The sequence below is a fragment of the Mchenga conophoros genome, linkage group LG3 (assembly GCF_057382185.1).
Source record: "Mchenga conophoros isolate Kocher_MC1m ecotype Shallow Benthic linkage group LG3, M_conophoros_male_GT1.1, whole genome shotgun sequence".
NCBI classification, from domain to species: Eukaryota; Metazoa; Chordata; class Actinopteri; order Cichliformes; family Cichlidae; genus Mchenga; species Mchenga conophoros.
The window spans coordinates 81,598,693-81,611,404 of NC_140528.1; the positions used below are offsets into that span (position 1 = coordinate 81,598,693).

The window sequence follows — 12,712 nt, forward strand, 5'->3', positions numbered from 1 at the left end:
TGTTATGTATTATTAGTCTTAGTCATGGTCTTTGTTTATTATTTTTCCACCACAGTCATAGTTTAGGTTTTGGTCTCAGTACCATTTAGTATTTTGTTTCTTAGTGTTTTGCCTGTTTGTTTTTGGTCTCTTGGTTCATTTCCCTGCCGTCATCGCATTAAAGGTTCACCTTTCTGTTAATCATTACAATTCCTCGTCATCATCTGCTTTTGGGTCCTGTTTCCACACACATCGGCGCACCCCGCCGTGACACATTTCAGATTATTGTTTTTCATCAACAGGTGTCTCGTTTAATGTGTTCATTTGATCATATGAACTGTTCTTGTGTGTAGGTGGAAGTGAAATGGACAGAACTGCAGAGTTGCAAGGCATAGCTTCCTCAGAAGCTATGATGTGTGCCAGCACTGCTCGAACAGAAGACTTACGATGAATGAAAAGCTGGCTATTGAATTTCATTAACACAAGTTGAAGTATCTAAAGGAGGAGCATGAAATGAAAAAGAGGATACTCCAAGTAGAATTAGAAATGAAAATGTGAGATGCATCAGTCTCAATATACCAGCAATGAATAAAAAAAATACAGAGTAGAATGCAGTAATTTGACCATGACATGTTCAAGTCCTTGTCTGTGGTTTGTTGGAATTGAAGGCATCTTCTCGGCATGAATCAAAGTATATTCCAAAGGCACTGAAAATGACTCTTTCAAACACCAAACATGCACTCTACTAGACCCCTTGTGCATATATAAGCTTGGATATAGCACCTTTGATTAGGAGTAAGTGGGTACAAGCATTGTGTAAACAAAAATTTCCTTCCTTGTACTCATTTATACCTTGACTGAGGAAGCAGATTTATGTTAGTCTCAATTAACGCTTCTAATTATTCACAAAATGAAGAAGTGTTTTTCTTTAGTCGAGAAAGTTTGCTTATAACCCATTGCAAGTGCATGTATACATGCGTTTCTCACCATTATAATGGCGAGAAACGCATTGACTCGGTGACATCAGTTGTTTTTGTTCAATTTAATAAAGATAAATACTATAGAATTCAGAAAGTTTAAAAAACTATTTTTATTTGAAATTCAAAAACGATTATTTGTTAAAAAAAAAAATTTAACTTGACACATACAATAGGTGGATGGACCTTGATGCGTCACGGCAGACAACACCGACAACCCAGGTTACAAAATACTTACGGGGATGATCCTCACCACAACATCACCTGGCTGCAATCCACTCTACCAAATTGGCAGACTCACTGCAATAGATACATTCAACTTCAACTGTTTTTTCCTCAAAGCTAATGTCACTGGTACTCTGAACTTGATTTGAAAGAAAGTCTGAAATAATATAAATTACTTTTGATTTAACTTTGAAATTTTTGATTGATTTTAATTTTTATTCATAGTAACCTGAGATTCAAACCCACATCTTTTCTTCATCACTATTCTAACATTCTGTGTTGCTATGCCTATGATGCTCTTCAACTCAAACGCTGACATCTTCATAATCCTGTCCTTGATATTTTTCTATCCATTTTCTTTTTAAGTAGACCCTACTACTAATACTTCTCAAAAGACTGGAGCTCAATGGACTAGCCAAAGACCTTACCCTAAGATATAAAACTCTGTATTCATACACTTTTTCAATGGGATTCTATTAACTTTTCCTGAAATAAAGCTTTGACAGCAGTGGTTATAAATATGTCATCTTGCTATGTCCTCTTCTGCTGCTAAGCCTAAATGACACCTGACTGCCATCAGCAGTTTATAATAATTACCTGATCCAATGGGAAATGTGTAAACATGAGAAACACTACATTGTATTTTCTTTTGTTGAACTTTGGCATGGTTACACATCTCAGGATGTGACAAAAGACCTCAGTGTTAACAGTCTACCACAATAGGAAAACAACCAACTTTCCTGTTTACTAAGCTCTGATCTTTAGGATTAGGATTCAACTTTATTGTCATTACACATGTATAAATACAGGGTAACGAAATACAATTTGCATCTAATCAGAAGTGCAAGAGAAGTAAGTGCAATAGGAGCAGATTATATACAGATAGGGGTAGTATAAAAGCCATCTACACTATATTTGGATTAGGCTGAAACAGAAGTAGATTTTGTCTCTGCATAAGTTTGAGGGCCATGGGAATTCGTGAAACAGATCTTACAAGCAGACAAAAGAGAGAAAAATCCTTTGTAATATTTCCACAAAATCTTTATTTTAGATTCATGAAAGTTAAAAAAAAAAAGGAGAAAAATAAACCTTGATAGTTTTGTAAAAAATATTTTATGTAATTTTATGATAGGAAAACAAATTTAAATCAAGAAAAACCACCCATGTGTGTCCTGCAGGCCTCATCTACCCCTCCAGCATGTAAACAGTGTTGATAAAAAGCTGCTGTGTCATTAGCTTTTCTATCAACTCATGTGCCAGTATTTCTGAATTTAGACCTCAAACATTGCTCTTATGATAGAATAAATTAGAAAACCTAGAAGTATAGATGAGGTGACTCATAGTAAACTATTTTTCAACTTATTTTCAAGCTTTCAGGACACCTCAGGAATAGGGATGGGTATCGTTTAGGTTTTATCCAATACCAGTACCAAACTGATAGTTTTGAAACGGTGCCGGTGCTTAAACGTTGCTCAAACCGGTGCTTAAAGAATGAAGAACACAAACTTCTCATGTTCAGCTGTTTTTTTGTAAAAAGATAACAATGTTAGCCTTTTCTGCAGCTATAGGGGATTTATGGTATCACTCTTGGCTGGAAGCAGTGCTTAATCAATGGGGGGGAAAAAAACACCAACTTTGTCCAAAAACCTTTCATGTTTAACTGTTTTCCACTTTTTCTTTGGTCATTTTAGCCTTTTTGGCCAGGGTGAAGGGAGTATCTGCCATCAAACAAGAAGACAGCCTCATGTAACTACGACGGTGTTTGCTAGTTCACCTTACATGCATTAATGTAATAACGTGGTTAGCCTACTCAACGTAAATTACACACGAACAACAATAAGCTACTCACGCAGAGAAGAACGGCTGCTGCTGCATCATCATCCTCATCATTTCTGCTACACTGGCAGGGCTAGGGGCCAGGACTCTACTCTTCGGGTTCTTGGGGGATGTTGCTAACTCCGGGACTGATAACAGACACCACACCCGCAGTAGATGTGCACGGTGTGAGGTCTTGCAGCAAGCTATCAAATACGGTGCATTTCTCTGCTTTTAAAAAAACGCTATGCGTTGCCAGGTGTTTCATCAGATTCGAGGTGTTACCTCCTTTGCACAGTATCACCTTAAAGCACTTGTTGCAGGCTGCTGAGTTTGCATCTTTTGCTGTGAAGTACAGCCAGACTTTGACCGCTTCGCCTTGGGCGTTTTTAATCTGTAGCTCTGCTCTAAAAGAACATACGTACCTGGGCTCGCCTACTATCCTCGGAAACGTAAAATGATTGGCTAGAATCTAAAGTGTATGACATCTCAGGAAAAGAAAGCACCGAAATAAAGCACCGAAATGTGCGCTGCTTTTCGGTCTGGTTATTACCGTTTATGTGATACCGGTACCCATCCCTACTCAGGAATGACGAGATCTCTTTGGTGGATATAATAAATCATACCACGTGACACGAAACAAACTGTAAACAAAACATAAGTCAGTACAAAATGCATTTTTATAGACGGACATTAGCAAAAACAAAACAAAACCCTAAAAATTAACTGGGTAAATTTGACCATCCCCCAACAATTACACTTGTGTTAGTCTGCAAGGCCTATTTGCACAACCACTTGACCACTTAATCATTGTGGTTAAGTTAGTTTGCTCCTCTGTCTCTCCATTTTCAGTTTTGTGTTTTGTTCTCCTCTAACTTCTGTGAGATCTCTGTGGTTCAACAGCCAAAGTCTCTTTAGTGCAAATAGGCTGTCAGCTACTGCCACCTCAAAACAGAGAGGAGAGGCCAGAAGAAGATCATTTTCATGCTGGATGTGAAGCTGTGTTTAATTTGGTGCCTGGAACCGGTCTGAAAAGAGCAGAGAAAAACAAAGATTGTGGTATAACTGATGATCTTTAAATTAATTTTTATTAGTATTTAAATAAAAATAAAAACCTTTACTCCGTGCATTACTGTACTAACTGCCACTCTAAAATCGTGTACTGCTCAGTCTGCACTGCTGCTCAATCCTGCCACTTTATCCCATTTGTAATACCACCCCACCCACACCCAAATACATGTCAGCAGTCACATTTCTATTTAAGATTTCTTTATCTTCTACTTGATCCATTCTCAATCATCCAGGAAAGTAAATCTCCAAAAGTTGATTCTGTTCATCTGGACGTAGCGTTTTGTGGGAGAAACGTTTTGTCATCATCCAAGTGACTTCTTCAGTCTCAGCTGACTGCAGGTTTCCCCAAACCTTATAAACAGTACATTTGCATAATGACTGAAACCAGCTCACTGAAGGGACAATGGGCTGGGAGGTCAGTTCCTTAATCTTAATCATGCAGATTCTCATGACCATTGATCAACAGCCACTGACCAAAACCCACTGATCAATGGCCATGAGTACCATTTACAGAGAGTTGGGGAATGGCTGCCATCACAGCATGTAAGATGGTGACAGATGTACCCTTAGGCCCCCTCCTGGATTCAGAGATGGTCTTTCCCTTTTCACGTAAATGCCCTCCTTGACTCCGCCCTCAAACCAGCGTTCCTCCCTGTCCAGGATGTTACATACTCATCATTGAAAGAGTGTCCACTGGCCTGTAGGTGTAAATAGACTGCAGAGTCCTGGCCTGACGAGGTGGCTCTTCTGTGTTTTACCCAGAGGTTGTTTGGTTTCCCCGATGTATAAATCCTGGCAATCCTCCTGCACTTAACAAGTGTACGCAAGTGTAAAACTAAGTGTATGCTGTTAAGCGGCCATTTACGTGAAAAGGGAAAGACCATCTCTGAATCGAGAGAGAGACTTTTTTTGACATTCAGTCTTTCCAATAAAATAAAACTGGATACAAATTAGAGACTGAGCCACTGATTGTAAGTTTGCTCACTTATAAGTGGCCTGTATATACAGAAATGAACAAATAATTATTTTCCCCACTGTACGTGACTCTGCAGAATCATTGTGTTAACCCACCTGATAGCTCTCAAAGGTGGGATGGCAGAGACTTTGCCCACAGGTTTCGGTCCTGCTGCTGAGGGCATCATGACCAGTAGGCCTGGAGGGGCTTTGGAGAGTGAGGTCGGGACTGGACTCACTTGGGGGGAGACTGCTCTGGTAGGGCTCAAGGGGAGAGGCCTCTGAGGAGGGAATTTGGGTGTGGGCTGCAGCTCAGACACCAACTAAAAGAAAGATATTAGCTTTATGTACATTACTGAACAGTGACATGCAAAATGTTTTTGGAGGTTGGTAGCTTATATCCACTTATAAATCAAAAAAATTACTGACTAAAGGTAAACATTATATAAAGTATATTTTTGTTCTTCTAATATGCTTTAATGCAGCACTATTAGCTCTTGCACTTAAAACAGCACTAAGATCTTCTCTCTCTCATATACATACATATGTATGACCATCGAGCTCCCAGGCCTCAGGTAGAGGACCCAAGCTTGAAGGACAGACCGCCCGCAGGAGCGAGAGGGGAATTTTTACTTTATGTGGGTTACAGTTGCTTCAATATAGTAAAACAGTAACAGACTAAACTATTTAACAATATAATACAATATGTTACAGCTTTACAAATTTAAGAAATAGCACAACATATACAAATCACTCAATAATAAGGAATCAAGAATTGACGGAGGTGATTATAAATAAATATTCAAGAATGTTTACAAGAATATTACTGAGCAGAAAAGAGCGTGTGCAATAAAGGGTGTAACGATGTAATGATTTCCTGTTTCGTTCAGTGGTGCTTTTTTGGAATCTCAGTGTCCCACTGAATGTGCTCCTGTGACTAGCCGGCGCGTCGTGGAGTGGGTGGGAGGTATTATCAGATTTCAAACATATTAAAGTCGCAAGCAACAACATGGATGCCCTCTGGGTGCTCTCTCTGCTAAACAATGGTAATTATTGCTACTGTTAGCTTCCGAGGTCGAGAAAAGGGCCTGTACTGAATAGACAAAGCGTTTAAGTCCAGTGAGCAGTAAGGGTCTACAATTTTACTGTTAATACACCAGTCATGAAGCACAGAGCCCACCGCTCCTTCCATTGCCGGAGTTTTTATTGAGATTGCAGATACATGCGGCAGAAATTAGCTCTCTCCAAAGGTTGATTAGACACTCCCTTAGAGAGAGGGTGAAGAATTCAGTCATTTGAGAAGGTTACAGAAAACAGCTGCTGCTCCTCCATATCAAAGGAGGCAATTGAGGTGATTTGGGCATCTGTCTAGGATACCTTCCCTTGTCTAGGTAATTTTGCATTTTTGCTTGTCCTCTGTAGACTATTTTGAGTTTATATGCCCTGACTTTTTCCTTACACTCTATAAAGGGCCTTACCAGGGGAGATCGTGCTGGAGTAAGGGGTAGAGGTTTCTGTGGCGGGCTCAGTCTCTGAGGTGTTGATGGGGATTTGGGTGGTGCTACTGGATGCTTGCCAGTTGGAAGAGTCCGTGGACCACCCTTGGCAAATGAGGCAGGTCTCAGAGGTCGCACTATGTTGACTGGGTGGGTGCCATTTGGGCCTGGTCTAAGAGATGGGACCTCTTTGCTGGTGTGAGAAATCTACAATTACAAGAAATTCAGTTAAATCCCATATATATATATATATATATATATATATATATATAGCACCAAATCACAACAACAGTCACTTCAAGGCATTTATGTTAACAAATGTTAACAAACCTAACAGAAAAACAGCTTCAAATCATTTCACAGAGAGAAGAACTCATATGGGCATTCATTTCCTACTTTGGTCATGAAGAGAAAGAATGCATACTTTACCAATAGGAGAATCTTATTCATAAAACAACAGTGAGATAATAGACTTCACATTAATTCATGACATTTTTTGGTTCTTTGCTTTTTCTTTAGACCTACAGTTATAAATAAAACTATTAAGAGATTAACTAGGATCTGTGAAAACACTTTTATGCAAAATAAGTCAACACAGAGACGTTTTTGCTTGTTTGATGATGATAAGTGATCGATGTAAATTCCATTTCAAAGCCAGCAGAGGTTAGAGAATGAGCTTGTATGTGTGTACCAATGGGCCCCTGGACATGTTTCTGTCAGAGGCATTTGCTACATAATGAGATATCATCAAGTAAAGCGTGCAGATTAAATTCATGACTTTCATGATAATGGTAATATTAATTCTTTTTTTCTTTTTTTTTTTACAATATTTTTATTGGTTTTGCAACAGCATACAAAGATTTGTTTTCACAGTAATATGCCGCAGTAGTAAGAACACTTTTACCCCCTCACCTCCCATCCCTGCTCTCTCCCAAACCTACATCAAATAAAAACACATGAAGTATACATACATTAGTACAATATGTGGCATTTATACAATTGAAGGAAACAAAAAGAAGGAAAAAAAACAAAAAACAAAATAGAAATAGCTAGCACAAACAAAACAATTTTCACCTCATCGACACTCCTGCAGGAGTTGTCTGATATTTGCTTCTTTTATAAAGTTTTTAAATGGCTTCCAAATATCATCAAAATATGTTAACTTGTATTTAAGAAAATATGTTATCCTTTCAATTGCCATACATTGTGCCAAAGAATTTATCCAAGCACCAATAGCAGGAGGATCTGATTTTTTCCAGTTTAATGCAATTATACGTTTTGCCTGTAATGTACAATAATCCATAAACTTAATTTGATGGGCTCTTAGTTTAAGATTTTTAGGATACATATGTAGTAGCAACATTTCTGCATCTAAAGCATTCTTTGTAGTTAAAATTTGGTTTATTTTGGTTATCACTTCCTGCCAAAATGCGCGGACAATTCTGCATTCCCATATACAGTGGAAAGCATGTATTTGGAATTTTGTTGTTATATTTATTCAATTTCACCAGTGTTACATATGTCTGCATGATCCAGTTGTTTTGTAATAGCTTTAGGTTACTATTAACCGATTTTGTGATTTTAAGCAAATTGACTTCATGTCTCCTCAGAAATATTAATATTTAGATCATTTCTAACTGAGAAGCTGATGTTTCTGGAGAGGCAGAGACAATCCAGTTATAAAATGTTGAAATTAAGTCTTTGTTACAACATTTTTTCACCATTAACGCCTCTAAATTAGTTAACTGGGGAACATGCATGGAAGAAATGAAGCTTCTAATCTGTAAATACTTAAAGAAATGTTTTGTTGGAATTTGAAATTTTGAGACTAAATCCTCAAATGAAACCATTATTCCATCACAGAAAAGATCATTTTCCTGGTACAAATAAAGCATTTCCCCAAATAGGACTAAACTGAGAGAGATTGTTCTTAATATTCACCATTTCTTTTATTGTAAATCAAACTTCAATCATATTTCAGACTATAGGATTATTTGTTTCTTTCTTTAATTGTTTTGGCTGTGCAGAGTATAAGTACAAGTTTAATGGAATTTTAAGAGAATTTGCTTCCATCCCCACCCAAGAAGGGATATTTTGGGATGAAAAATAACACATTATTGTCCTTAGTTGAATAGCCAGATAGTACCAGTAAAAATTGGGGCATTTCAACCCCCCTGTATCGAAGGGAAGATACAACAAAGACAAGCGAATGCGGGGACGCTTCTTGTTCCAAATAAACTCTCTGATTAATCATGCTACTTTGGTAAACAATTCAGTCTGAAACATATACAAGAGTTTAGGTCAGGGGTCTGCAACCTTTTACACCCAGTTTCCATGCAAAAGAAAACACTGGGAGCCGCAAATACTTTTTAACATCTAAAATGAAGATAACACTTTATATATTGTTTTTTACCTTTATGCTTTGTGTGAACAACTAAGGTGTGCTGCTTATGAAATCCATGAAGTGCTACAGAGAAAATTACATTTTATTTATGTAATTAACACATTTTGAACTCTTAAAGAAATATAACAAAAGAAAAAAGACACCCAGCTGAACTAAAATGATCCGTGTAGCAAACAAAAACTGTTGTGAGCCGCCACCCTTATATTGCCTTTGGGCTGTTGGAGCCTTGAGCTGACTTTTAAAAAATAATTGGAAAAAAAAGACACTATGCTGCTAAAAAATGAAAAATAGATATTTGCAAAATTCTGCCTAAATATGTATTTTCCCTGGTTAATGTGTGCGGCGGGGCGTGGTCTGCGGCGCCGCTGCAGGGGAGGCGGACGCACCTGAGCGACACAACGGCAATCACGCCTTGCTGCCTTTACGTCTGCGCTATCTGTGCTGTTGTGTTGTTGGTGGTGTATGTCAGCTGTGAGCTGAAAAGCTACAGCCGGCTGCATGCGTACAGCAACCGTGTGTGAAAAGTGGTCAGTATAGAGATGCTGAAAAGCGTGTTCATGCAAACATCGTCGGGTCTGCTGTGATATGTTTACAATGGGACTTCTGCTCCTGATCCTCTGCAGACAGCGTCTGCAAATGTACGAAGTCAGTTTACGCAGGACTGTAAGCTGTCATCTGTCAGGCGTGAACGGTGTTTGTCTTTAACATAGTTCACGGTGGAGAACAGCTGCTGACATAATGTGGATCCGAAGATCCATAATTGGCCTCTCTGTGGTTGAAAGTCTCGATAAATGCACGGCGTTTCTGCGGGTATACCGGCTTCCGTGAGTGTGACTAATTTTGAGCTATGAAAAAATAATAGAATATAATTTTATGTTTATATTTCAATATCACAATAATCTTCCAATTTAGAACTACAAGTTAAAAAGAACTAACATAAAGAAAATACACTTCAGCTAAATACTTCTAACTTATTTTCCCAAACCACGCGGAGCCGCAGTATAAGGACTAAAGAGCCGCAGGTTGCCGACACCTGGTTTAGGTAATACATTCATTTTAAGAACACTTATCCTTCCAATAATAGATAATGGTAAACTTATACAACGCTCCAGATAGTTGGAAACTTTCTGTAGAATTGTATTATAGTTAAGTAGGGCCACATCTTTTAGTGAAGGAACTATTTTAATGCCTAGATAAGTGAATTCAGAATTAACAGTAAAGCCAGTTATAGTCTGACTTACGTTTTGACTATATTCTTGTTTAAGTACCATTAATGATGATTTTGTTACATTTATTTTCTACCCTGAGAAGGCCCCAAACCGGTCTATTAAATCCTTTACTGCAGGCACAGAAAATTTTAGTTGCTTTAAAAATAATATGACATCATCATCAAATAAAGCGATTCTATGCTCCTTTCTACCAATCGTAACACCTTGTATTTGTCCACTGGTTCTAACACCTATTCCCAAAGGTTCAATAGCTAAAAGGAATAAAAGTGGAGATAATGGTGAACCCTGCAGACACCCTCTTTTAATCTCAAATGGTTCCGAAATTATCTCATTAGTCATAACCTGAGGAACAGAATGACAGTGCAGTAGTTTGATCCAATGCAAAAATGATTTACCAAACCCAAATCTAACAATGACATCAAAGAGATATGGCTGTTCGATTCGATCAAAATCCTTCTCCGCTTTGAGCGAGGGAATGGCTGTATCTTCCTGTTCACTTTGATTATGAAGAATGTTGAGGACTCGTCTTACATTATGAAAACCCTGCTTATATTTAACAAATCCATTTTGATCATCTCCTATAATAACTGGAAAAACATTTTCTAATCTTTTGGAGAGAATTTTACAGAGAATTTTATTATCTGTATTGACTAAGCTTATAGGACGCATATTTTCACATGTCAACATTTTCTCTGCCTTCCACGATCTCTGTAACTTAAGCACTTAATTATGAAAGTTCTCGATCGGTTTGCAATAGAACTTTGACTTGTGGTTATCCTTTGTGCTCTCTCAAGGACGGGGGGGGGTTTAAAAATGTCCGCTATAAACTTCTCCATGAAAGTACACGCATCTGTACCTTCTTCTTTCTCAGGTAATATTAATTCTATGTATTATTGGGAAAACAAGCCAAAAATAGTTTTATTTGGCGATTTTGATTGTATTAACATTGTCTGTACTTTGATGTGCCCTGAATAGCAAAGCACAGAAAAACCAAAGTTGAACTTTTTTTCTCAAAATCTTAGACTTATATTCTCAATTGATATTTTTATTTCTGTCTACTGCCACTTGTTAATTCGTAGTCCTAGAAACACTCTGGAAACATAAATCCAATAATCTTAAATTAAAATTTGGATCACTAAATGATATCTACCATTCTGCTGCAAAATTTGTCCCATGATTCAGGAGGTTTTTTAATCTTATAATTTACTAGCTGCTTTTTTTTGCATATTATTTTTATTTATATATTGTTTTATGCACTCACTGGTGCCCTATATGTAATTGATATTTGGCTTATGACTCTTTGGTTTAATTTATACACTCCATGCTAATGTTTTTAGCCTTTCAGAGGTAAAAACTCCTTTTGTTTTTAGTCACTACTGGTATTATTGGAAAGAAATTGAAAAGTTTGCAACATTAAAAAAAAATGTAGTCATTTTAGTAACAAACCAAACACACGTTTGAAAAATAATTATTTTCATTTTTATTTTCTTGCTTCTTTTTCATTAAAGCAGTCCTTTTTGAAATGTTCTTTGTAGCTCCATCTCTTTCGGTGATGAATAATGCCACTGTCCTCTTTATCTACTCACCTTTGACGTTCTTCTTCACATCTCTCATGTAATTTTATCATTTCACCATTTTAAAGTATTTTTTTGTATACATTTTTGTGTTAGTATTTCCTAAGAGAAATTAAAGCTAGATAAAAGCAACATAAAACATAAAAAAATGAAATCCATGCAGTGGAAGCTTTCATCATCAATCTTCTACTCACTCTGTATCAGTAAGGGAGTCTCCTTCTCCACTTTCCTATTTGAAACTCTTATACCACCTCATTCTCAAGTTACCACATTCACAAACTTGGGTGTTCATGCCGCCTGTTCATCCACCAACCTGACAGGGTGATGCCAAAACTCCATCGGCCATTTATGGCTGAGGGGTAAAAACTCTGAGATACCAATTTGTTATGTGTGCAGTACATGTGTGCATTTTGTATCTTATAAGTCAGATATTAAAATGTTAACTTCAGGCTGATATTAAGACATAGGATGCTTAAACAATAATTTGACAAACTGAATATTTAATTCAATATGAAGGTTAACCTCATGGACACTCAGTTATTCATTCACAGAAAAACAGTCATCACCCTACTCCCATTTCCTCCTTCCCTTTCTTTTGCTTTATTTTGTAACACACTAGAAACACACATATCACTCACCCCCTTGTGGCCATTAACTGTGTTGATTGGTCCTACAACTTTTAGGTGAAAGGCAGGATTAAGATGGCCATTCTTTCGCTTATCTGCTGATCCCTCCATCCTGAGCACAGAAAGACAAAAAAATAAACAAGAGCCTGTTGCATGGAAGATGTACAGCTTCATCACTTCGCTCATTCTGACATTCTGGTTTTATGGCCCAAATTGAGAGATAAGAAAACTAGAACGGAACATGAAGCTTCTTATCCAGCTGATGTTAGTGGAAATGAAATTAAACAAATGCTTCCATCCAGTGATTAGACAAGTCTAACTGAGTGAGATGGTTCTTTGACTAAGCTACCATCTTAGAAATA

General features: G+C 37.4%; 1 protein-coding gene across 3 annotated transcripts in view; it reads right to left on the reverse strand.

Moving 5' to 3' along the window:
* Positions 1 to 2,200: 2,200 nt before the first annotated feature.
* Positions 2,201 to 12,712, reverse strand: part of adam19a (ADAM metallopeptidase domain 19a) — a 91,943-nt gene continuing 81,431 nt past the window's right edge. For all 3 annotated transcript variants that reach the window (XM_085267483.1, XM_085267484.1, XM_085267485.1), the window contains 4 exons: positions 12,363 to 12,462; positions 6,500 to 6,724; positions 5,139 to 5,344; positions 2,201 to 4,024 (listed from right to left, as the gene is read on the reverse strand). In XM_085267483.1, coding sequence (XP_085123609.1) covers positions 3,979 to 4,024; positions 5,139 to 5,344; positions 6,500 to 6,724; positions 12,363 to 12,462 — 577 coding nt within the window. In that variant the 3' untranslated portion in view covers positions 2,201 to 3,978. The remainder of the gene's footprint in view (positions 4,025 to 5,138; positions 5,345 to 6,499; positions 6,725 to 12,362; positions 12,463 to 12,712) is intronic.